At 39.2% G+C, this 25349-nt stretch overlaps 5 protein-coding genes across 5 annotated transcripts; 3 read left to right on the forward strand and 2 right to left on the reverse strand.

Moving 5' to 3' along the window:
• Positions 1–1693: 1693 nt before the first annotated feature.
• On the reverse strand, positions 1694–3332 carry LOC106317810 (ubiquinol oxidase 2, mitochondrial). The gene is made up of 5 exons (XM_013755582.1): positions 3149–3332; positions 2841–3040; positions 2485–2613; positions 1900–2388; positions 1694–1753 (listed from the first exon to the last, which is right to left on the reverse strand). The coding sequence occupies exons 1-5, from the start codon at positions 3330–3332 to the stop codon at positions 1694–1696; spliced, it is 1062 nt and encodes a 353-aa protein (XP_013611036.1).
• Positions 3333–5463: 2131 nt separating this feature from the next.
• On the forward strand, positions 5464–11293 carry LOC106317808 (calmodulin-binding transcription activator 2). The gene is made up of 12 exons (XM_013755581.1): positions 5464–5725; positions 6369–6488; positions 6649–6764; positions 6842–6930; positions 7073–7115; positions 7268–7400; positions 7512–7732; positions 7835–8320; positions 8647–9335; positions 9826–10414; positions 10473–10799; positions 10874–11293. Exons 1-12 carry the CDS (start codon positions 5686–5688, stop codon positions 11006–11008), a joined length of 2988 nt encoding a protein of 995 aa, XP_013611035.1. The 5' UTR covers positions 5464–5685; the 3' UTR covers positions 11009–11293.
• A 978-nt stretch (positions 11294–12271) lies between these two features.
• On the forward strand, positions 12272–16439 carry LOC106317504 (splicing factor 3B subunit 1-like). Its single transcript, XM_013755312.1, has 2 exons — positions 12272–12368; positions 12456–16439. The coding sequence occupies exon 2, from the start codon at positions 12469–12471 to the stop codon at positions 16267–16269; it is 3801 nt and encodes a 1266-aa protein (XP_013610766.1). The 5' UTR covers positions 12272–12368; positions 12456–12468; the 3' UTR covers positions 16270–16439.
• Positions 16440–16576: 137 nt separating this feature from the next.
• LOC106317505 (dicarboxylate transporter 2.1, chloroplastic-like) lies at positions 16577–19370 on the reverse strand. Its single transcript, XM_013755313.1, has 4 exons — positions 18520–19370; positions 17503–17816; positions 16973–17421; positions 16577–16871 (listed from the first exon to the last, which is right to left on the reverse strand). Exons 1-4 carry the CDS (start codon positions 19309–19311, stop codon positions 16756–16758), a joined length of 1671 nt encoding a protein of 556 aa, XP_013610767.1. The 5' UTR covers positions 19312–19370; the 3' UTR covers positions 16577–16755.
• Positions 19371–20522: 1152 nt separating this feature from the next.
• Positions 20523–23508, forward strand: LOC106319023 (bifunctional riboflavin biosynthesis protein RIBA 1, chloroplastic). The gene is made up of 6 exons (XM_013757224.1): positions 20523–20841; positions 20939–21230; positions 21322–21543; positions 21986–22308; positions 22519–22648; positions 22719–23508. Exons 1-6 carry the CDS (start codon positions 20783–20785, stop codon positions 23256–23258), a joined length of 1566 nt encoding a protein of 521 aa, XP_013612678.1. The 5' UTR covers positions 20523–20782; the 3' UTR covers positions 23259–23508.
• The last annotated feature ends 1841 nt before the right edge of the window (positions 23509–25349 follow it).

Raw genomic sequence — 25349 nt, forward strand, 5'->3', positions numbered from 1 at the left:
AGTTTTTACCCTTTTTTCCTATGAATGCTTTTCTTTTCTTTCATTGTATCCTTTACAATTTATCATTTTCAATGCTATATTTGTTTCAACATTTTTGTTTCTAAGAAAATCTACAAATTTGATTACTGTATTATAAGAAAAATAATAGCAAAGAGGTATATATTGATCAAAGTAAACAAAATAAATACATAAATAAAAATAAAGAAGACCAACCTGATCAGATTAGGTTTTCATCTTGACAATACATGAGTCTTCTTGGTTTCCCCTATGACCTCACCTGAGTTACTTAAAGTACATTTGTTGCCTTCTAATTATCATCACATTTTTTTCCCTACTGGTGGCACGTCTGAAAATTTCAAAGCCTTGTATGTGTATTTACGATGAGTCTTTCTTAGTCTTGTTCCCTGAATTATCACCACCACACAAAATAAGCATTTCCAGCAATTGAGAACTGATATAATCAAGCTTAAAAAAAAAAAGAGAATTGATATAGTCCAATTTGAAAATATTAAAATTAGTGACTTGTTTTTTTTATCACCTGGTATGTAGTTTTGGTCAATATCTTAAAAGCAACAGAGGAAAAAGCAATAATTAGATTAGAAGAGAAGAGAAAAAAGGTTATGAAAAAATAATTTAACATCATGCAAATTAGGAATTGAGCTTGAAGAGGTTGATGTTTTTAGAGTTACTAACATGGGCTTTTCAGCCAACTTGGAGTACGCTCACCTTACCCGTCCATTTCAACAAAAAATAATTCTTAATATATTGAGAGGATTTTTGAAAACTATTGTTGTGCCACCATTACGCCAGAAATTCTGTTGATATGGATCAAAAATTGTAGATTCGATATTGTGTATGCGCCAGTAAAAGTCTTTGATCATCTACATGTATAAAAGTTTACATTTCCACGTCACATTTTGTAAAGGGTTAGAAGCTGTTACACAGAATTTAAGAATTAAAAATTTCTGAAAGCAATAGAGATAAAGTTAAGTGTAGGAGAAAGAGATCAACGATTCCAAAATGGTGAGATTGCAGGTTTAGTGTGAGAATTTGTAAGATTTTTTTTAAAATTTTATAAAAATATCAGTTAAACGATAAATAGACAAACTGTTTTGCAATTTTTTTTTTGCCTTTTTTTTTATAATTTTTTTAAACATTTCCTATGTGTCAGAATTTGATTGTGATTTAGTATATAAAGGATTTAGCTAATGCTAACACTAATTTGTTTTTTCAACATGCAGGTTTAATGTTTATCAAAGCTTAGGCAAAAGGAAAAAGATTTACTGTTATAAGCCAATGGTAACTTGTTTTTTTTTATAAAGCGAATAAAACATAAACACCACACAAAAAAAAATAGAAAATAAAACAATGTTATAAGACGTATCACAAAGACACAAACTCACTTTTTAACGGTTATGCCATATTGTTGCAGAACAAAAAAAAAACGGTTATGCCATATTAAACCGTTATAAAATATAATATAAAATATAAACTAACGTCTACTGATTATATTTACATCGTTTTAAAATTAAACTAAAAATTAATAAAATATTATTCTCTATTATTGGAAACCTGAAAAGTTACAGGCTTCCACGATTCTAGTTTCATTATGCTAACCAAGATGTGCAGTACATTCATCATCACACTCCAAAACGATTTTAAAAACTAGAGTACGTAATATAACAACTTTTCGCTAGTGATAACCAATTGGAGCTGCTGCTTCTCTGAATTCCTTTCCTTGATTACGAATGTCCTGCGAAATAATAACTCAACATGCAATATTAACAGCTCACAACACACAACTCTAACTGAAAAAAATCACATACTACTAATCGATATAGTTCTCAAGATAAAACTGCAAAAAAAATGGTTCGTGTGTGTCTACTACACTACACTTACGGAAGCAAAATGGTTGACATCTCGATGATGAGCTTCATCAGCACGAATCACAGTGACAACATCCTTCAACGTAGCATCCTCCGGCAACCTCCAATAATCAATTGCAATCGCCGGCGCCTTAACGTTCTCGATTTTCCCATCATCTATGTCTTTAAGAAACTCCGTGTAAGAATGTATAGCTTCTTCTTCCAAGTATCCAACGATACGATGAGCCAACCGCGGCGAAACCACGTAGCAAGTGAAGAAAGAGCTGAAGAAAACGCCTTGAACGAGTATCACTAGAAGACGCTCGTACCATTTGGGTTTGACTAACTCCATCATCGTCATTAGATGCATCCTCTCATTCTCTGCTTCTTCTAGCAACGCTTTGATCCAACCTCCGCTGTGTTCGAATCTTCGGATTGATTTTAGGTGGAGGAGCATTCCTCCTACCATTCCCGGTACTGCTGCTACCGTCTCTAGCATCATTGCTCTGCATCCGTAACGTCTCTGAGGACAAAATAGTAAAGTTTTGTAAGAAGATTTGAACGTGAAATGGTCTATACAAAACGCATGCATGAATATTATGTCATGCGAGGATCATGCCTGAAAGAATATGTCGGTGGGAACACGGAGGATCTTGACTATCACGTACGCGATTTTGTCGGCCATATTCTCTGGAACGTGGTGCTTCTTAAAATCTATCGTTAAGTCTGCTTGATGTGTCTCCCACGGCTGTTCCAATACATTATTTTAGATGCTTAATATCATTTCTACGAAACTCGAGATATATATAGCTATATAACTAAACAGATATGAAAATTTGATTTCACAAATAATTTACTAAAAGCTCATTTTCTCTTTAATGAAATTTTTTTTATGCTTGTCAAAATATATATTATCACATCATTGTCAAAATATATTTAAACACAATTCTAAAATTTTTGTGAGATTAAACTTACCATAAAACAGTTCCAAGGCCATTTGGACCCATCTTTGCGAGCAATTTTCATCTTGGCCGTCTCTATTCCCCAATAACTCGGAACCGCCACAGATCCACCGCCGTCTTGATCTTTCTTCACCTTATCGATCCTCGGCTTTTCATCTTTCTTCTCGGTAGCCGACGCAGAACACATCCTCCTCCACCTCATGTTGAAATCTCCTATCAAGTATACTGTTCAAGATTTAGAATGCATAAATCATAATCTACGTATATATTGCTGGATCCTATATTTTCTAAGCTTGTCGAGAATCCTCTACAAACGCACACCTTGGACATGCTCAGAACGGATATTAAAATCGACAAAACCGCCGCACCAGTCATGAACTGGCATTGGTTTCTTTGTGTCTTCCCCATTTTTAACAGCGGAAACACACCTCATGAACATGTTACGATTCACTCTGCTGTGTACAAGCAGAGCTCGTAAACCTGTCCTCGCAGCTAGTTGACTCATGACTCGATACACACACTCGTTTCAGATCATATGGTCTAATGGATTTGGATATTATTCACTTCTCGGTAAGTCTTGCAGATGTTAGGAGAAAGGAGAAAATGTGACAGCAGCTGTGTTCGCGGCAAGTGCTGCTAAGTACACGTGGTTCGAGTCTAACCGTTGTTTCATACTAAAAATATTTCTTCTAACGGTCGTGATTTGATCATTTGAGTAGTGCAAGCAAGCGTAGGTGAATACACTAACCAGGGTGCTTAAGTGGGGTGCTTAATAATTTTTGGATTTAAAACAAAAAAAAATATCCTAAAAAATAAAAAATGCTACTTGAGGGGTACTTAATTAAGCTGTCGAATAAGTGGTGCTTGAGGGGTGCTTAATCATTTATTAGTAAAAAATTGATTAAGCAACCCATTAGATGTGCTAGGGTTTAATACCATGATTAACCCGAAGTTCTTAGAGTGAGGTTTTTAGCAGAAGTTAAGAAACTGTTTCTTAACTTTTAACTAAAAAAGCTAAGAACCGGTTCTTAAATAAGGACTTTAAGAACCGGTTCTTGTTTTTTTTAGTTAAAAGTTAAGAAACAGTTTCTTAACTTCCGCTAAGAATCCCACTCTAAGAACTCCGGGTTAATCATGCTCTAAAGATGACCCGAGTATGTCAGCTTGTCCGAATCATGACGTGACGTTTTAGACCACGTGAATTAGGCCTGAGCATTTTAACTTGGACCCGAAGATCCGAACCGGAACCGATCCAAAAACACCTGACGCGGAACCGGACCGAAAATTTACAAGTATCTTTTGGGTCTAATTTTTTTACTCGAAAGAACTGTAACCGACCCGAATAGACCCTAACCCGAAAAGAACCGATCCGAATAGACCCGACCCGATAAGAACCGATTTGTACCGACTTAAAAACATATATTTCTAAAACTATGATGTTTTGTGTTCTATTTTATATATATTATTTTATGATTTAGTTGAAATATTTTTTGTTAACAACATTTGTTATTATTTTTTGAACTTTTTTTAAGTAATATAAAGCTTTAAAATGTAAAATTTAGAGTTTAAAAATGTTTTATTTTAATTATTAATAGTTCAATTTAAATTGTTTTGTAAAATTTTAGATATATATGACAAATATTAACTAAATTTGATGGAATTGGATATGTCATGTCTTTTTCGGATCCTAAATACCCGAATCCACCTCGGATCCAAAAAATTACGGGTATTTTATGGACATTTTAATTATAGATCCGAATTGACTCGGACCCGAACTGATCCGGACCCGAGAAGAACCGATCCGAACTCGAACCAAAAATTTCTAAATATCTATTGGGTCTAAATATTTAGGACCCAAAAAATCCAGACCCGAAAGGAACCTACCCGAACCCGATCCGAAGAACGAGGCCTAACGCTAATCTTGGCCCTGCCTGGAGTAAACCCTCCTGTCCGATGTGTATTTGTTTGGTTTAACTTGGCTTAACAGATTGGTTTTCGTTAATTGACATGTAGGAAAAGTCCCTAAAAGGAAGTTATATACCAATATTTTTGGAATGCTATTGATATTTTTAATATTAGTTTATCATTTTACTACTAATAAAAATTTCCAAAAAATCAATCAATAATTTCTTGCAAATTTATGTCTAACAGTTTTATTTGCGTTATGTTAAGCCGTATATTGTTTTAAAAAAAAATTCAAGATTCTGTCTACATCATATCTTCCAGTTATCCATGTAATTATATATACTATTATCTACGAAGAACTCAAAATAGTTTTATTTTAAAACATTAACTAAGTAGTATTAATCAAATCAATAAAATATAATTGTTTCCATATTTTTTGGTATTGATAAAAATCTCTTGCGTTGAATACATTGAACAACAATTGATTCAATTATATAATTACATTAATTATTGTTATCGTCTTCAATTTGCAATAATTATTAATTTCATTATAACGACAAATTTAATAATCATGATCATAAATTTAGCACTAATAAAGATGAGGATAATTTTTACAATCATGATCTAAGAAAAAGAACACGTGCGCAAATGTAATCCGTGGATCCACGTGTAATATAATTATTGGAGATGATGGTGCTACCTGCACTGGTTTTATAAAAACAACCTCCACCGTATCGGCACTTTCCTTCCGATTTCCTCCGACTCCCCCCCCCCCAAAAGGGATTAAAGGGAAAGAAATCAATTCGCTTTCACACCTGGAAAGTTTCAAAAAGAGGAAGATACAATATTATAAGAGTTAGCTCAGTTTCATACATACCCAGATCGATTTTCTAGGGTTCGTTTGATTCTCTGTGATTGCTACAAGCTAGAGATCTCTGCTGGGTTTTTGTTCTATGGCGGATCGTGGATCTTTCGGATTTGCCCCTCAATTAGGTTTTCTAATCTCTTCATCTACGGTCGTTTTACTCGTTTGGTAGTTTGGATCTGATCATTGATTGGATTCTAGCAAATGGTTGTTGTTTGTCGGGAATTGATTATTACTTGGTCTGAATCGAGTTCTTTTGTGTCTTGTCGGAACGAAATCTATGTCTTGATTAGCTAAAATAACTATTTTGCATTTCGATATTGGTTAGTGCAGAGAGTGTTAGCTCTGGGAACTGTATCCAGATTCTAAGTCGTTAGGGTTGTTGTTTGCCATGGTTGTCGGAATTGGTAATTACTTTTGTCTGAATTGAGTGAGTTCTTTTGTCACTTTGTCGGAATTAAATTTCTGGCCACGATTAGCTGAAATGACTATTTTGCATTTTGATATTGGCTAGTTCAAGAGAGTATAACTGTATGCAGATTCAAAGTCGTTAGGGTTGTTGTTTGCCATGTTTTTTTCGGAATTGGTTATTAATTTGTCTGAGCTAAGTGCTCATGTTTCTTTGTCGGAATGAAATTTCTGGTCACGATGAGTTGATCTACTCTGTTTGCATTTTGATATTGGTTAGTGCAAGGGAGTGTTGTCCTGGAACTGTATCCAGATTCAAAGTCGTTAGCGTTGACGTGTTTTTTTTTCTTTGTGAACTTGTAGATATTCAACAGTTGCTGTCAGAAGCACAACACAGGTGGCTGAGACCTGCTGAGATTTGTGAGATTCTTCGAAACTACCAGAAGTTTCATATTGCGTCAGAGCCTCCCAACCGACCACCCAGTATGTTTTTCTTTCCGCTGAGTTTCTTCAAATTTTGGCTGCAAAACAACATTACTAAGCTATGATGTACATGGCTGAGCAGTGACTAGGATACTGAATAGTTTTATATCCTACTTCTCTTGGCTTTAATATTTTCTTACACCGTCTCGTGTTTTTCTAGGTGGTTCACTCTTTCTGTTTGATAGGAAGGTGCTCAGATATTTTAGGAAAGATGGGCACAACTGGAGGAAGAAGAAAGATGGTAAAACGGTGAAAGAGGCTCACGAAAAGCTCAAGGTTAATAATACATTTACATTCATGTTTCCTCACTAATTTTACATAAGTATTTTAGAGTAACATTGTAGTATATATAGGTAGGAAGCATTGATGTATTACATTGTTACTATGCACATGGGGAAGACAATGAGAATTTCCAGAGGCGTTGCTACTGGATACTTGAACAGTGAGTCCTATTTTTTTCTTCATATTTCATTTTCTTTTATTGTGTTTAATGTACCGTAAATGTTACTTTGAGAACAGAACGAAAAAATGAAATTTGGCTAGTTAGTTTTAGTGCTGATGTCCTCTGTTTTTTATGGGTACAGGGAACTGATGCATATTGTTTTTGTCCACTACTTGGAGGTTAAGGTATAGCTTTTCTCTCTCGGTAGTCGGTACAGTACTAATATATTCTTTAGAATATAAACATCCATCACTCAAAATTATATTGTTCTTTTTAAAAAGTGGATTCTCTTTTTTTTTTTAATGGTGGTTTTGACAAGTTCATGCTATTTATACAGGGTAATCGGATAAGTTCTAGTGGAATTAAAGAAACCAATTCAAATTCTCTGACTGGCTCCACTTCTGTGAACATTGATTCAACAGCAAACACATCCAGCACATTGTCACCACTATGTGAAGATGCTGATTCTGGTATATATACTTCTCTTTGACTTTATGTGCTTTGGTATCTCCTGTTTAGGGATATAGTTCTATTTACAGGCTACCTTGCTTTACTAAAAGTTTTGCCTCTTCCCTTTCTAGGAAACCGAGATGGTTGGATTCATGGGAATAGAGTCAAAGAAAGCGACTCCCAAAGATTAGTGGGTGTCCCAGCATTAGATGCTTCCTTTGAGAATCCATTGGCAAGATACCAGAACCTACCTTATAATCCTCTGTTGACTCAGACAAATCCTTCTAATGCTGGATTAATGTCCGTGGAAGGGCATCTCAGAAGCCCTCTTCAAAACCAAGTAAATTGGCAGGTACTGTATCCAACTTATCCATCTAATATATAAGTATAGATTATATGTGAGAGAGGGTCTGTATTGAACTATTGATTGACAGAGAGATTCTCGTCTCTGTAGATTCCAGTTCAGGACAGCTTGCCATTGCAAAAATGGCCCATGGACTCCCATGGTACTGACCTGGCCTTACATGAGAATTTTGGGACGTTTTCGAGTCTTATCGGCAGTCAAAACCAGCAGCAGCAGCCTATTGGGGGTAGTAGTTTTCAAGCTCCGTTTACAAGTGTTGAAGCAGCATACATACCTAAATTTGGCCCTGAGGATCTGCTATACGAAGCAAGTGCTAACCAAACGCTACCTCTAAGGAAATCACTGTTGAAGAAAGAGGATAGTTTGAAAAAAGTTGACAGTTTCTCTCGGTGGGTTAGCAACGAGCTCGCCGAGATGGAGGACTTGCAGATGCAGTCTTCTTCCGGGGGTATTGGGTGGACCTCTGTTGAAACTGCAGCTGCTGCGTCTTCCTTAAGCCCTTCCTTGTCCAAGGATCAGCGCTTCACCATGATAGACTTTTGGCCCAAATGGACTCAGACAGACACAGCAGTTGAGGTAAATATTACTCTCTGTGTTTCATTTTAAATGATGTTTTAAGATTTTATTTTGTTCCTATTTAAATGAAATATTCAATTTTCTATGCAAAATTTTAATGTTATTTGACCAGTTATATTGTATTGTATAATTTATTATTGGTTGAATTAGCTTTAGTTAATGCAAAAAGAAATAAAAGTTAATGATTTCTTAATTGGTGTGCAAAAACCTTAAACACCAAGTAAATTGAAATAGAGAGAGAGTATGTTATTGTTCTGTCCTGTTATCTTTTATAGTTGTATCAGCTCTTTTATTCCTCATCTACCCTTTTTAATTGTCTCCAACAGGTCATGGTTATTGGGACGTTTCTGTTGAGTCCTGAGGAAGTAACTAGCTACAGCTGGGCATGCATGTTTGGAGAAGTGGAGGTTCCTGCTGAGATTCTAGTGGACGGTGTTCTTTGCTGTCATGCTCCTCCTCATGAAGTTGGTCAAGTCCCGTTCTACATTACATGTTCCGACAGATTCTCTTGCAGCGAAGTACGAGAGTTTGATTTCCTTCCTGGCTCTGCGAGAAAGCTAAACACTGCGGACATTTACGGTGCCTATACAAATGAAGCATCGCTTCATGTTCGGTTTGAAAATCTCCTGGCTCGCGTATCTAGTGCTCAGGAACACAATGTATTTGAGGATGTTGGGGAGAAACGAAGAAAAATCAGTAGAATCATGTTGCTTAAAGATGAAAAGGAGTCCTTCCTCACATCGACAGTTGAGAAAGATTTAACTGCGGTGGAAGCAAAGGAGCGACTTGTTAGGGAAGAGTTTGAAGATAAATTATATTTATGGCTAATCCACAAGGTGACTGAAGAGGGGAAGGGTCCAAATATACTTGATGAAGATGGACAGGGTGTCTTACACCTTGCTGCAGCGTTAGGGTATGATTGGGCTATAAAGCCAATTTTGGCAGCAGGAGTTAGCATCAACTTCCGAGATGCAAATGGGTGGTCTGCTCTTCATTGGGCTGCATTCAGTGGCAGGTAAAAACCTCAGTTCAGACTTTATGTTTCTTCAGTTACTTTTTTTTTGGCCTAAAACGTCTTTACCACTTAGCTTGGATTTGAAAGTTCTCAAGGCCTGCGGATTCGGTTTCTTCGGTTAGTTTGGGTTGGTCGAAATTTCTAAATTAAGTTTTTGGTTTCAGTTAAATTTTCGGTTTAAATTGTATAAAATTCAATTTTTTTGGTGAAGTTCGGTTATTTCCGGTTCGGAAGTTTGGTTAAGATTGATATTGTTTGGCAAAACTTACTTTTTAAGAAACCGAACTAACCGATTGCCAAACTTAACTGATTACCAAACTGAAAACCAAATTTTGTTTAGTTGCCGAATTGCGCAGAAGCTTCTAACCGAATTGAACCGAAAATCTAACTTTTCGGTTCGGTTGGGTTAATAACCTACTTCTCAGTCTTCAGACCATTTCTCTTTGAATTCTCGTTAAACCCTGACAGTTTGTTTATTGTTATTCTTCAGGGAGGATACTGTTGCTCTACTTGTCTCTCTAGGTGCTGATTCTGGAGCAGTAACAGACCCATCTCCGGAGCTTCCTCTGGGCAAAACAGCTTCCGACTTGGCTTACGGAAACGGACACAGGGGAATCTCAGGTTTCCTTGCAGAGTCTTCCCTCACCAGCTACCTCGAGAAGCTAACAGTGGACGGCAAGGAAGACAGCTCCACTGACTCCTCTAGAGCAAAAGCTGTTCAAACGGTAGCCGAGCGGACAGCTACTCCTATGAGTTACGGTGATGTACCTGAAACGCTGTCGATGAAGGATTCTCTCACTGCCGTCTTGAACGCGACGCAAGCGGCTGATCGTCTTCATCAAGTATTTAGGATGCAGTCGTTCCAGAGGAAACAGCTGTCTGAGATTGGGGACAAGAACGAGTTTGGTTTGTCCGATGAGTTGGCTGTTTCTTTTGCAGCTGGGAAGAGTAAGAAGGCGGGAGGACACAGTAGCGGCGCTGCTGTTCATGCCGCTGCTGTTCAGATTCAGAAAAAGTACCGTGGTTGGAAGAAGAGAAAGGAGTTTCTTTTGATCCGACAAAGAATCGTCAAGATTCAGGTTTGAATCATTTCTTAAGGCTTCTGTCTGTTTATTTTACTGATTATTACCCTTTTAGGCTCATGTGAGAGGACATCAAGTGAGGAAACAATACAGAGCCATTATATGGTCTGTAGGATTACTCGAGAAGATCATCTTGCGGTGGAGACGCAAAGGTAGCGGCCTACGCGGTTTCAAACGCGATGCAGTCACTAAGGCACCTGAGCCTGTATGTGCTGCTCCGGCACAAGAAGATGACTATGACTTTCTCAAGGAAGGAAGGAAACAAACCGAGGAAAGGCTTCAAAAGGCTCTCACCAGAGTCAAGTCTATGGCTCAGTATCCAGAAGCACGTGCTCAGTACCGTAGGCTATTGACTGTTGTCGAAGGCATCCGCGAGAACGAGGTAACAATTGTGTATTTTTTTTTCTTTCAAGTCTTTGTAACATTTAATTGATGAGACTCTTACTTTGTTAACAGGCTTCTTCTAGCTCAGCTATGAACAACAACAACAACAACACAGAGGAAGCTGCGAATTACAACGAGGAAGATGATTTGATCGACATTGATTCTCTTTTGGATGATGATACTTTCATGTCTCTTGCATTTGAATGATGATGATCCACTCACTGTATGATGATGATCACAATGCTTTTTTTTTTTCTAACTTCATTTAGGTTTTGCAATGTAAATACAGCCGGAAGATCTCTCTACATAGTTGGAAGAATGGTGGATTTGATTTATTAGTTTGGGTATAGAGACGTGTTCTTTTCAAGTTGTATGTACCGTTATGAGAAGCATATGGCTTGTGCATAGGTTTCAGTGCGCAATGCCTTTTGTACACAAACTGGTTTGGATTTTTACAGTTTTACATGGTGATTGGTCTTTTTTTTTCTCTTACTATCATGTGGTTCTTCTTGGGATTGGTCTGCAAATTTTTTTTTAATGTTATAATGCTATGTTGTCTTTCAGTTTTGATCGCCAAAATAAAACGTGTTAGTTGACGCAAAACGTGTTAGTTAAACAGCCATGCTAGAGTAGTAAGGTTATTCTACTAATACTTTGTTGTGTATGTCATCTTTTCAATTCTTTCATTTCATAGATTATATCCATATTGCAATTTTGGTTATTTTCGTAATCTTTTCCAGTGCCAGACACTAGAAGTTTACTAAATAAAGATTTAGAATGATACCATTTGATGAATGAAAAAAAAAACTAAATAAGGAATTATATTTAATTTTTTAAAACGGAATATTTGAAATGAATAAATAAAAATAGGAATATTTGACTAATCTTCTTATCAAAATTAAATATTTTCGTTAAAAGAAATTCTCAATACATAAACTCTCTACGTTTCAAAAAGATATATATTTTAGGTTTTTCACACTTATTAAGAAACCATATTTTCCGTTACTAATTATTCTCCACAACTTTTAACCAATAAAATCTTTATAAATACCATTATGTTTTTTGAAATTTACAATTTGCAATTAATTTATGCATTGAAAATGCATATTTTCCGTTACCAACTATTCTCCACGACTTTTAACCAATAAAATCTTTATAAACGTCATTATGTTTTTTGAAGTTTACAATTTGCAATTAATTTATGCATCGAAAATGTAAAATATATATATTTTTCTTAAACAATTTTTTTTTCCTGAGACAGTAAATTTGTCATAATAATTGTTTTCTAAATATAGTTACGAATTTAAGCAAAAAATGAATACACAAGCCCATTGGCGTATATATAAATAAGTGGGCTTTTGGAACTTGTGTGAACCCAAAATAAACGAAAAGAGTACGAGTTCCCTGGCCCAAACAAAAGAACCGACTCGCTCGATTGGTCAATTCCAATCACTTCATTTCCTTGTATTTATCTATTTATTTATTTTCCTGCCTTGCAACTGGATAAACCCTAGTTCTCGCGTTTCTTTACTTCCCCATTTTCAATCTCAGGCGATTCCGATAATCTGTGAGTTCTTCTTATCATCTTGCTTACGTTTTTGTTTGATCTGTTTCTAATCTGATCGAGTCTATATTGTTTTTGTTGTTGTTGAAGAAACCTATCTACCATGGCGGATCTAGATCCAGAGATCGCTAAAACTCAGGAAGAGAGGCGTAAGATCGAAGCAGAGCTCGCTTCCCTCACTTCCGTGAACTTCGATCGCGATCTCTACGGAGGCAACGACCGTGATTCCTATGTAACCTCCATCGCGCCGAACGACGAGGAGGATTCGAATCTGGACGCCACCGGCTCCCTCGTGGCTCAGCGTCTCGCCTCTTACACCGCTCCCAAGTCTATCCTCAACGACGTGGCTCGCGCTCACGTCGAGGATGACGACGGAGGGTTCAAGCCTAGGCAGACTATCGCGGAGCGCGAGGGTGATTATCGTAACAGGAGGCTTAACCGAGTTTTATCTCCGGATAGAGTTGATCCGTTTGCTATGGGGGAGAAGACTCCGGATCCGAGTGTTAGGACTTATAATGATCATATGAGGGAGACGGCTGTGCAGAGGGAGAGGGAGGAGACTATGAGGCTTATTGCTAAGAAGAAGAAAGAAGCGGAGGAAGCTGCCAAGGAGCAGAAAGACTCTGCTCCTGCTGCTTCTTCCAAGAGGAGGAACAGATGGGACCATGCTGAAGAAGATGGTGGTGGTGGAAAGAAAGCTAAAGCTTCGGATTCGGATTGGGATGTAGCTGAATCAGCTCCTGGGATTGGGAAATGGGACGCAACTCCAGGGAGAGCTGGTGATGCCACACCATCTGCTGGAAGGAGGGGGAGGAACAGATGGGACGAGACTCCTACTCCTGGACGTGTGACTGATTCCGATGCAACACCAGGTGGGGGTGTTACTCCAGGTGCAACTCCTTCAGGTGTTACTTGGGACGCGACTCCGAAAGGGTCTGCTACGCCAACACCGAAGCGTCAACGTTCTAGGTGGGATGAGACACCTGCCACTATGGGAAGTGCTACACCTATGGGTGGAATGACTCCTACTGCTGCTTACACTCCTGGTGTCACTCCGTTTGGGGGAATTGATATGGCTACTCCAACTCCGAGTCAGCTTAATCTGCGTGGTGCTATGACTCCGGAGCAGTACAATTTGGCGAGGTGGGAGAAGGATATTGAAGAGAGAAACAGACCGTTGAGTGATGAAGAACTTGATGCCATGTTTCCTACAGAAGGATACAAGGTGTTGGACCCGCCTGCTTCTTATGTTCCTGTCAGAACCCCTGCTAGGAAGGCTATGGGAACCCCGACACCCATGACAACTCCTGGCTACGTTATCCCCGAGGAACACCGTGGGCAGCAGTTTGATGTGCCTCAGGAGCTTCCTGATGGGCTGCCGTTTATGAAACCAGAGGATTATCAGTATTTTGCAGCGCTGTTGAATGAAGAGAACGAAGAAGAGCTGTCTCCTGACGAGCAGAAAGAACGCAAGATCATGAAACTGTTGCTCAAGGTCAAAAACGGAACGCCTGCTCAGAGGAAAACAGCTCTAAGGCAGCTTACTGATAAGGCTCGTGAGCTTGGTGCTGGTCCTTTGTTTAATAAAATCCTGCCGTTGCTCATGCAACCAACTTTGGAAGATCAAGAGAGGCATCTTTTGGTGAAAGTAATTGATAGGATTCTGTACAAACTTGATGAGCTGGTGAGGCCCTTCGTCCACAAGATTCTGGTTGTTATTGAGCCCTTGCTGATTGATGAAGATTACTATGCTCGTGTTGAAGGGAGAGAAATTATTTCGAACCTTAGCAAAGCAGCAGGCTTAGCCACGATGATTGCAGCTATGCGTCCCGATATAGACAACATTGATGAGTATGTGAGGAACACAACAGCAAGAGCTTTCAGTGTGGTGGCTTCAGCTCTTGGAATCCCTGCACTCTTGCCGTTCCTGAAAGCCGTTTGCCAGAGTAAGAAGTCATGGCAGGCGCGGCACACTGGGATTAAGATTGTCCAGCAGATTGCCATACTAATCGGCTGTGCTGTTTTACCTCATTTGAGGTCTCTGGTGGAAATTATCGAACATGGTCTCAGTGATGAAAATCAGAAGGTTAGGACCATTACGGCCTTATCGCTGGCTGCTCTTGCCGAAGCTGCTGCTCCTTATGGTATCGAGAGCTTTGACTCTGTTCTGAAGCCTCTGTGGAAAGGTATTAGGTCTCACCGTGGAAAAGTCTTGGCTGCGTTCTTGAAGGCGATTGGTTTTATCATTCCCTTGATGGATGCTATATACGCGAGCTATTACACAAAAGAAGTGATGGTTATCCTTATTCGCGAGTTCCAGTCACCTGATGAAGAGATGAAGAAGATTGTCCTCAAGGTGGTGAAACAGTGTGTAAGCACAGAAGGGGTTGAACCGGATTACATCCGCAGCGATATTCTGCCTGAGTTTTTCAAGCATTTCTGGGTTAGGAGAATGGCTCTAGAGAAGAGAAACTATAAGCAGCTTGTTGAAACTACAGTTGAGATTGCGAACAAGGTTGGCGTTGCTGATATCGTGGCGAGGGTTGTTGAAGATCTTAAAGACGAGAGTGAACCCTACCGCCGTATGGTTATGGAAACCATTGACAAGGTTATCACAAACTTGGGAGCATCTGATATTGATTCGAGATTGGAGGAGCTGCTCATAGATGGCATTCTTTATGCTTTCCAAGAGCAGACAACCGACGATACTAACGTGATGCTTAATGGGTTCGGTGCTGTGGTGAATGGTCTTGGTCAGCGAGTGAAGCCTTACCTTCCTCAGATCTGTGGTACCATCAAGTGGAGATTAAACAACAAGAGTGCAAAGGTGAGACAACAAGCCGCTGATCTTATTTCCAGAATTGCTGTTGTGATGAAGCAGTGTGGAGAGGAACAGTTGATGGGACATCTAGGTGTTGTTTTGTACGAGTATCTCGGAGAAGAGTACCCTGAAGTCTTGGGATCAATTCTTGGAGCTCTAAAAGCAATTGTCAACGTGATTGGTATGACAAAGATGACTCCTCCTATTAAGGATCTGCTTCCAAGACTGACTCCCATTTTGAAGAACAGGCATGAGAAAGTGCAAGAGAATTGTATCGACCTTGTTGGTAGAATTGCTGATCGTGGTGCTGAGTTTGTTCCAGCGAGGGAATGGATGAGAATCTGTTTCGAGCTTCTTGAGATGCTCAAAGCTCATAAGAAAGGTATTCGACGTGCCACTGTCAACACTTTCGGGTACATAGCCAAAGCCATTGGACCGCAAGACGTTCTAGCCACGTTACTGAACAATCTCAAAGTCCAAGAGCGGCAGAACCGTGTCTGCACCACAGTCGCAATCGCCATAGTCGCTGAAACGTGCTCTCCGTTTACTGTCTTGCCCGCTCTGATGAACGAGTACCGTGTTCCAGAGCTCAACGTCCAAAACGGTGTCCTCAAATCCCTCTCTTTCCTCTTCGAGTACATTGGAGAAATGGGCAAGGATTACATATACGCGGTCACGCCGTTGCTCGAAGACGCGCTCATGGACAGAGACTTGGTTCACAGACAAACCGCAGCTTCAGCAGTGAAACACATGGCGTTAGGTGTAGCGGGTCTGGGATGCGAAGACGCTTTGGTTCACTTGCTCAACTTCATCTGGCCCAACATCTTCGAGACATCTCCTCACGTTATCAACGCTGTGATGGAAGCAATTGAAGGAATGAGAGTCGCGCTGGGTGCAGCAGTTATACTGAACTATTGTCTGCAGGGTTTGTTTCATCCGGCTCGCAAAGTCCGTGAGGTGTATTGGAAGATTTACAATTCGCTCTACATTGGTGCTCAGGACACGCTTGTTGCTGCTTACCCGGTCCTTGAAGACGAGCAGAACAATGTTTATAGCCGACCAGAGTTAACGATGTTTGTGTGAAGGAAAACGATAAGACACCTTTTAGTCTCTCCTGTTTTATTTGGTATTCGGTTTGTTGCAAAGGTTTGCTTTGTATAATACTCTGAGACACACGGAAAACACTTCTCTTTCTATTTTCAGCAAACTAGAAAACTTATTATGTTAAACGTTTTGGTGCGTCTTTGTTGACTTTTGGATTCGTTATTGCCGTTACAGCTGCAGGAAAGTGACAGAGCTTTCAAGTCTTTCGTATTGTCTGAAGACTTGTAAATTAGTACATTTTCTGCATTTGTTTGCAAAGTAACGTAAAAAGCTTCAACGCTCGAAATAAAAAGAGAAGAGACCAGAGTCTCCATGTTGACAAATCTCTGTATATCTATGTTACAAAGAATTGTCGTATTCTCTATTCGTATGTAAATTAAAAAGGAGAGGAGACAAAACCCTCGAAACTAAATGATGAACGAAGATTTTAACGTAGTTGTAAGCTTCAAGAACAACCAACTTCTCTTAATAGAGACCCAAAAACTTCCACCAGAAAGTTCCAACTACTCCCCAGATGATAGCATTAATCGTAGCCATCACAAATCCAATCTTGAATACATCAGGTAGATCAACATAACCAGCTGCAAAAATAATAACCAAAATTAGAGACTCTTTTGACATCAAAATAGAAAGAGAGAGAGAGAGAGAGAGAGAGAGAGAGAGAGTTCTGTTGATAAGATACCTCCATAGTAGACAGCGGCTTGACCACTACTGTAATGAGTCAAAGCACCAAAAAGATTGGTGTTATACGCCAAAGCGAGTGCAGCTAATACCCCTGGAACACCTGCTGCTATATTCATAGCCAAGAAAGCTGAGAAGAGAGCTCCAACGTGACCGGTTTGACTTGCGAACAGATAGTGAATGAAGAAGTAAGCTGCTTGTAGAAGACCAAACGCAGCAGGCCAGCTCAAGGAGAGTGATTGTAAAACTTTGGCTACACAATCAGACATCCATGTAACAACACCGAGGTTCGTGAGCTGTCCTGCCATCCCCACCAAGACCGCAAACCAAGCTAATGTGTCCCACGCTGATTTTTCGCTTAGGCAGTCGTCCCAGTTAAGTACACCAAGGAGAAGAAGTATGGAGAGACCGATCATTGCAGCTACAACACTTGGTATCCCAAGACTCTCTCTGGAATATAAAACATTACATTAACCATGGAGAGTGTTGAAATGTAAACCAGTGCTGAGATTATTATTATCTAACACTTACCCACAGATCCAAAGAGTGACGGCAAGAAGCATTGTTCCGACCATGATCCATTCGTTTTTAGTGACGGGACCCATCTCCTTGAGTTTCAAAGCAGCAATGCCAGGAGCCTCCGGTGTGTCCTTGGTTTCTGGAGGGTAGAGCTTATAGAGGATTAGTGGTGTACAAAGAAGCGATATGATTGCAGGTAGACTAGCAGCCTTAAACCAAGAAACCCATGGGTTTGCAATCACTACTCCAAGCTCCTCAGCTAACTTGAGGCACAACAAGTTCTGAGCTGCTGCAGTCAAGAACAGAGCACTAGAGTTTCCAGCACACTGTCAAAAGATCACAGAACATAAATAGAGATGAGCAAGTCCGGTTAAGGAAGACTAATCCGGTTCAAGATAGCTGCAAAGGTACACATGCTCAAGAACACATTCAACCATAGCCGTTGTTCTAAAAACCAGTATAGGTGGCAAACCAGTCATAATCGAAACAATTTTTTAAAAATCCAATTTATACAATTCAAACCGGTATAAAACATTCTAAATCGGTTTAAATCAATTTTAACTTGATCTAAATTAGTTTCAATCTGTTAAATTAAGTAAAAATGTTAGTATAATAAATCCATAATTTTATCTAATTTCTTTTGCTTTTATATCTAGTTTTGATAATCCATCAAAATAATTTTATACTCCATCCGTTTCCTATTATTTGTCGTTTTAGAGTTAAAGTTTTGTTTCATTTTAAGTGTCGTTTTATGTTATTTAATAACAATATTCTCTATTTTATTTTTCTATTGTTTGAAATATGGTTAGTTGTATAGCTAATGAAATTTTTATTTTGGAAATATGCAAAATTAAAGGTTTTCTTAATCTGTGTGCATAAAACTGAAAGAACAAATAAAATGAAACAGAGGGAGTAGTTTTTAGGAGAATTCATCAAAATAAAAAAAATAAATCATTCCTTACACATCACAAGCACTACTAACTAAGAACTAGTCGAGTTTCCGACATAAGGACATAAACAAGAACTAACCTGAAACTGGGATTGGATTAAGTAAGAGCCTAACTTCCTCGAAGAAGAATCTCCCGGTTTACTCCCCGCCGATAACGAAAGCGACTTAATGATCGGCAAGAAAATACCGCCGGCTCTAGCCGTCGTACTAGGCATCGCAGGAGCAATCAAAGCTTCACTAATCGTCAATCCATAAGAGAGACCTAACGTGCTCTTCCCAAGCCACTTCACGAAGTAAGTAGCGATCCTATCACCGAGACCTGTTTTAACGAACCCACGAGCGAAGAAGAAGGAGATGACGATCAGCCAGATGACTTCGCTCGTGAAGGCGGAGAACGCTGCTGAGAAGGAAAGCGTTTTGGTGACGATCGAAGCGGTGAGGCCCATGAAGGCCCATGCTCCGACGGGAAGTGGGCTGAGTACGAGGCCGGCGATCGTGGAGAGGAAGATGGAGAGAAGCTGCCACCCTTGCGGGGTGAGACCTTCCGGTAGAGAGACGGCGAATCGGAGGATTAGACCGACGGAGAGGGAGAGGATCAGGGGGAGTAGTTTCGCTCCTTGCTGCGGTTGAGAAGGAGAAGGAGAAGGAGGAGGGATGTCGTCGCGTGGTGCGGCGGCGATCCGCGCGGAGAGACGAGGGATTGGTTTGAGGAGAGGGAAGGTGAGAGGTTGAACGGAGTGAGATCGGAGGGAAGGGAGAGAGATGGTTGAAGGCGGAGATCTCGATGAGATGCGGCGGAGGAGAGACAGGCGTGAGGGATGGTGGGAGAATGAAGCGGGGGTGGAGGGAGAGTGAAGTGCGTAGCTCTCCATCGCCGGCGATTAGAGAGACGTGCGAAGTGTTTTAGTTTTAGTTTTTTTTTTTTTTTTTTTTTGGTTTATCTACTTCAATTGGATCAATCGGTAACATTTTGAAATTGATTTGGTTATTGGTTGGATTGATTCAGATCATATAAATCAATAAGCACATTTACTATTAATGTATCATACAATATATACAAACTATATCTCCATTAATCATTTAATTGTTATTTAGCAGTTGAAATAATAACGATAAGGACGTAAATTAATTTTTAATATTGCTTTTAAGTTTATTTATACTTTCTATTTTAGCTACCAGTTACCCACTTATGTTCAAGATATTATTTACACTTTATTGGACCAGCAAAACTTGGTGGCTTTGGAAAAAAATCATATTAAATAGTCCGCTTTGTGCTGAATGCCGAAGAGCTGTTGATGATGAGTGGATGCGAACACGACAGTTTTTTTTATTAAAACAGAACCTAAAAAAAAGTCTTCGGTTCTTTCTTTAAACCGGAACTATACTCAACTTAGCCGAATTAAATAATTCTTAATTTGGTTCAATTATACAACTCCAGAGATTAACTTTAGGGACCTTCAAGAGAGCAGCAGCCCACATGTATTAAAGTTCTAACATCATCGTTAACAAACGTACAAGCCCACATTGAATACTATTTTTGTGTATTTCTTGAACACGTAAACATTATATGTTACGTAGGTCATCCAATCAAATAGTGGATGAAAAGAACACTAAAATGTGCGGTTTGTATCTCATAGGAGTGGGTTGCCACTCAAATAATTATAATACCAACATATTTTTATAGTGCTACAATTATCATATATGCAGAAAGCTATATATGTGTTTGGAGTCTTTGACGGTCCAATGATTCGCATGAATTGGTAACATGGGAATCATCGTTAAACCAAGCCATCAAGATTCTGATTAGTAACATGACGTCATGAAATCACATAAATAAGCTACAGAAAAACTGACCGAGGTGTGTATTATTTATAAAATACATTTTGTTTATACCACTTGAGACTTAACTATCTTTGGATTATTCTTATTTCTTAATCAATCTGTAATTTTAATTAGCTCATTTCCTATTTTCAATCCTAATTAAAAAAGAGAGTTAAATGACTTATATATTTTGATAAAGCATAATTCACTTTTCTTGTTTTGAAAAGAAAATCGAAAAAGAAAAGTTTATAAAAGACGACCGCGGCGTTGGGAGGAAGACAAGAGCCAAGCAAAGTGGTGGTTCTGTCTTATCCCTCTACCGAATCATATCCATTCTTTTTTCTTTTTTTTTTTACCAATCCAATCCGCGCCGCCATTAGAATAAAGCTTCTCTAATCGCTATCGTCACCTAACCCACCTTTCTCCGCATCTTCTTCTTCATAAAGCCTCGTGATTTTCTCGGAGAATTGCAAAAAAGGGTTTACTTTGATTTCATCTACAAATAGAGAAAGAGAAGGAGACATGGCTTCGATCAATCTATCATCGTCCTCTCCTTCCACCATATCTCTCTCCCGCTCAAGGTCAGCTTTCCTCTTCCTAATCTCAAAGATTAAACCTATGGATCATGAGATGCATAGAACCTCAAATGATTTGATTTGATGATGATTCCATGTGCAGACTTAGCCAAACCTCTACTACTACTACATTGCTCCACCGTATTACTTTACCATCTCACCATCCATCATCATCGTTCTCCATTAAAACCACTTCAAAAGTCAAAGCTTCAGTGATCTCTAGAGAAGATGATCTCCTCTCTTCTTACACCAATGGTTCTCTCGTTGACGAAGACTCCTCATCTCCTGCGCCAGCCAATGGTTTCGTTGCTGAAGATGATGACTACGAGTTGGATCTACCTACACCTGGCTTCTCTTCAATCCCTGAAGCCATTGAAGACATACGCCAAGGAAAGGTTGGCTCTTTTCTTGATTTATTAAAATAAAAGTCTCCACCTTTTTTTCTTTGTTTCCTTTTATTGATTTGGTTGGTACTGTTTGTGTTAGCTTGTGGTGGTTGTGGATGATGAAGACAGAGAAAACGAAGGTGATTTGGTAATGGCTGCTCAGTTAGCTACACCTGAGGCTATGGCTTTCATTGTCAAACATGGAACTGGGATTGTTTGTGTGAGTATGAAAGACGATGATCTCCAGAGGTTGAACCTTCCTCTGATGGTGAACCAGAAGGAGAACGAGGAGAAGCTCTGCACTGCATTCACAGTCACTGTCGTATGTCTTTCTTCTCCTCTCAATAAAAAGCTTCCATCTTAGTGCTGAGTTTTGGAGAATCTGTTGCTCATTGTTTTGTCGTGGTTCCAAAAAGTGGTCTTAGTTAAAATCCGATTTATACGATTCAAATTGGTTTGAACCATCCTAAACCGGTTTAAATCGATCTAAAATCTAAATCTGTTAAATTAAATAATAATGTTAGCACAAATCCATAAATTTGTCTAATTCATTTTGTTTTGTATATCTAATTTTAATGATTCATCAAAATAGTTTTATAAATAAACCCAAAACTAAAATAACTTATAAAAATGTTAAAAATATAAATAAAAAAATTGTTAAGTCTAGGCTCCCAGAGGACCGAATAATCCGCCTATTAGTTAGTCCTTTACACTTAGTGACCGTCTAGCAATTTCTTGAACATTGTGTTTTGTTTGCTTTATAGGATGCAAAACATGGTACAACAACAGGAGTATCAGCACGTGACAGGGCAACAACGATACTGTCACTTGCGTCTAGAGACTCAAAGCCTGAAGATTTCATCCGTCCAGGGCATATCTTTCCTCTCAAGTACCGAGAAGGCGGAGTTTTAAGAAGAGCTGGACACACTGAAGCATCTCTTGATCTTACTGTATTAGCTGGACTAGAACCTGTTGGAGTACTCTGTGAGATTGTTGATGATGATGGTTCCATGGCTAGATTACCAAAGCTCCGTGAATTTGCAGCTGAAAACAACCTCAAAATTGTTTCCATTGCAGATTTGATCAGGTTAGAGTGCAATGATTTTTTGGGTAATCAAAAAGTGGTTTCACCACCTCTTTGTCGGAAAACCAAGCAATGTAAATAGTATCTCCCAACGAGAATTGAACCCAAGTGCTTACTAGACACTTCTTTACCACCAGACCGACTAGCAACTTGTTGGCTTTGTGTTTCTTTGAAGCTGAGAGTCTAAACTTTATGGTTTCTGTTAATGAACAGATATCGAAGGAAGAGAGATAAGCTAGTGGAACGTTCTTCTGCAGCTCGGATTCCGACAATGTGGGGACCTTTCACAGCTTATTGCTACAAGTCTATACTAGACGGTATAGAACACATTGCAATGGTTAAGGTTAGTAGCAACATCTCTTGTTGCTTTGGACTTAAGAACAGGATCTCATTTTGTCTGAAACTGTGGGCAGGGAGAGATTGGTGACGGTCAAGACATTCTTGTGAGGGTTCATTCAGAATGTCTCACTGGAGACATATTTGGATCAGCGAGGTGTGACTGCGGGAACCAGCTAGCTCTTGCGATGCAGCAGATTGAGTCTGCTGGTCGTGGTGTGTTGGTTTACCTACGTGGACACGAAGGAAGAGGGATTGGTTTAGGACACAAGCTTAGAGCTTATAATCTGCAAGATGCTGGGAGGGATACAGTTGAAGCTAACGAGGAGCTAGGACTTCCTGTTGATTCTAGAGAGTATGGTATTGGTGCACAGGTACTGAGGGATTTGGGAGTGAGGACGATGAAGCTGATGACGAATAATCCGGCTAAGTATGTTGGTTTGAAGGGATATGGATTAGCTATTGTGGGGAGAGTGCCTCTCTTGAGTCTTATCACAAAGGAGAATAAGAGATATCTGGAGACGAAGAGGGCCAAGATGGGTCACATGTATGGTTTGAAGTTCAATGGTGATGATGTTGTAGAGAAGATTGATGATTCTGCAACCACCGAGTCATGACTGGAGAATAAATATTAGATAATACTTCAAGAGAACACCAGAAAAGAAACATAGACACAGAAGAGCAAGCAATGAAAGACTTCTGATCTATCTGAGGAGTTTTATTGGATTGGTTTAATGTATCTTGATTTGATTTTTTACAATACTTGCGTTACAAAATTTTCAACATTGTTGTTACTTGTTATGTACTCTTGGTTGATTAGTTTCATTTGATTTGTGAAACTGTAAAAAGATGAAGCTTTGATGTGCATTTTCATCCTTTGCTTAGATTGCTAATAAAACCATTACCCTTCTAGCTAATTTGGAACGTTCTATTTCGTTAAGAGGTTTCAAAAATTCTTCTTCTCTTTATAACTTATTGGGCCAGTTCAAATCGGGAAAGTACTCTTATTCCGAGCCCAAAGGAAGTGACTTTAGGTTGTGATCCTGACCGTTAGATTTTATCATACACTTTAACGGAAGGACAGCCGTCAGATGAATAGATCCGGTCTAATTGGATCCGACAATTTTACACGTGGCTTTCACCACCACCAATCCATCATCAATAATGCGATTTGTGTAATAAGATCATACTATAAAAAACATATTGACCTCATATGTTTTAACCCCTCGTGAAAATCTAATCAATATGTGGCCAATATGTATGTGGAAGTAAGAGTTATCAAAAGATAGCGGATAATATTTTCTTCGATGGAATGTAAACGATTTATGTTTGAGATAACCTTCGTATTTTAAGAAAGAGATTTTCTACTAAGGCTTGTGTTTGGAGATTTTTTGGAGACTTTTAAAACTCTTTATGAAATGTTTTCTCTCTATTACTTTTCTTGATTTTTGATGATTACAAGTGAACTAGACATCCCTATTTATACTAGTAAGTGGAGAGACTACAAGTTAGTTCTAGGACACTCCATCTTCTACACACTTCATCTTCTACACATTTTCTTTTCTACGCACTTCTTCATCCTTCTCCATTTTTCTCAAGATATTTATTCTTCTTGGGCTTTTTGGTTATAGCTTGATTAAGATTAAACTTGGGCTAACGAGGGAAAACTCAACAAATCTCCCCATTCCCGATTTAGCCCGAGACAGTCGTCATGCCCATGCCTTTGCAACAATCTTCAAACTTCTTGATCGGTAATACCTTGGTCATAAAGTCTGACCAGTTTTTGTCGGTGTGTACATTGTTGAGATGTATGAGCTTCTCTTCAAGAACTTCTCGGATCCAATGATGCCGAATGTCAATGTGCTTCGAGCGAGAGTGATACGTTGGATTCTTTGCTAAGTGAATAGCACTTTGGTTGTCACATAGCATGTTGTACTTGTCTTGCTTTACTCCCAACTCAAGCAAGAAGTTCTTCATCCATAGCATCTCCTTGCACGCTTCCGTTGCTGCGATGTACTCCGCTTCCGTGGTGGATAAGGCAACACACTTTTGTAGCTTCGATTGCCAAGAAACAGCCCCCCTGGCAAAGGTAGTCACAAATCCTGATGTAGATTTCCTTGAATCTTTATCCTGCATCGGTGTAACCGTTTAAATCCAATTTTCCGTTGCCAAAACATAGACACTTCTTCATTGTGCCTCGTAGATAGCGTATGATCCACTTAACTGCTTTCCAATGCTCCTTTACTGGATTTGCTAGAAATCGACTAACAACTCCTACAGCATAGGCAATGTCGGGTCTGGTGCACACCATAGCATACATGAGACTGCCTCTTCATTTCCCCTTTTTCCTTCTCACTTGTTGGACTTTGCTTCAAACTTAGCTTGAAATGTCCACCAAGTGAAGTGCTCACCGGCGTTGCTTTGTGCATGTTGAATCTCTCCAGCACCCTTTCAACATATCGTTCTTGGGACAACCATAAAATCTTCTTTGGTCTATCCCGAGTGATCTTCATTCCGAGAATCTTTCTCGCTTGCTCCAGATCTTTCATCGCAAAACACCATCCTAAATCCTTCTTCAAACTATATATCTTGTTGTGATCTTGGCCCACAATTAACATATCATCAACATAGAGCAATAATATGAGAAAGTCGCCGTTTTCGTACCTCTTTATGAAAACGCAATGATCATTCTTGGTTTTCTTGAAGTT

The sequence above is a fragment of the Brassica oleracea genome, chromosome C9 (assembly GCF_000695525.1).
Source record: "Brassica oleracea var. oleracea cultivar TO1000 chromosome C9, BOL, whole genome shotgun sequence".
Taxonomy (NCBI): Eukaryota; Viridiplantae; Streptophyta; class Magnoliopsida; order Brassicales; family Brassicaceae; genus Brassica; species Brassica oleracea.

Coding starts and splice junctions, on each gene's coding strand:
- LOC106317810 (XM_013755582.1), bottom strand. CDS start 3,332: ATGAGTCAACTAGCTGCGAGGACAGGTTTACGAGCTCTGCTTGTACAC. Junction 2,614..2,840: donor GGCCTTGGAACTGTTTTATG/GTAAGTTTAATC, acceptor GTATTGGAACAG/CCGTGGGAGACACATCAAGC. Junction 2,389..2,484: donor CCACCGACATATTCTTTCAG/GCATGATCCTCG, acceptor TTTTGTCCTCAG/AGACGTTACGGATGCAGAGC.
- LOC106317808 (XM_013755581.1), top strand. CDS start 5,686: ATGGCGGATCGTGGATCTTTCGGATTTGCCCCTCAATTAG. Junction 8,321..8,646: donor AGACAGACACAGCAGTTGAG/GTAAATATTACT, acceptor TGTCTCCAACAG/GTCATGGTTATTGGGACGTT. Junction 10,800..10,873: donor AAGGCATCCGCGAGAACGAG/GTAACAATTGTG, acceptor CTTTGTTAACAG/GCTTCTTCTAGCTCAGCTAT.
- LOC106317504 (XM_013755312.1), top strand. CDS start 12,469: ATGGCGGATCTAGATCCAGAGATCGCTAAAACTCAGGAAGAGAGGCGT.
- LOC106317505 (XM_013755313.1), bottom strand. CDS start 19,311: ATGGAGAGCTACGCACTTCACTCTCCCTCCACCCCCGCTTCATTCTCC. Junction 17,817..18,519: donor TAATCCAATCCCAGTTTCAG/GTTAGTTCTTGT, acceptor ATCTTTTGACAG/TGTGCTGGAAACTCTAGTGC. Junction 16,872..16,972: donor AGCCGCTGTCTACTATGGAG/GTATCTTATCAA, acceptor TTATTTTTGCAG/CTGGTTATGTTGATCTACCT.
- LOC106319023 (XM_013757224.1), top strand. CDS start 20,783: ATGGCTTCGATCAATCTATCATCGTCCTCTCCTTCCACCATATCTCTC. Junction 22,309..22,518: donor TCCATTGCAGATTTGATCAG/GTTAGAGTGCAA, acceptor GTTAATGAACAG/ATATCGAAGGAAGAGAGATA. Junction 22,649..22,718: donor AACACATTGCAATGGTTAAG/GTTAGTAGCAAC, acceptor AACTGTGGGCAG/GGAGAGATTGGTGACGGTCA.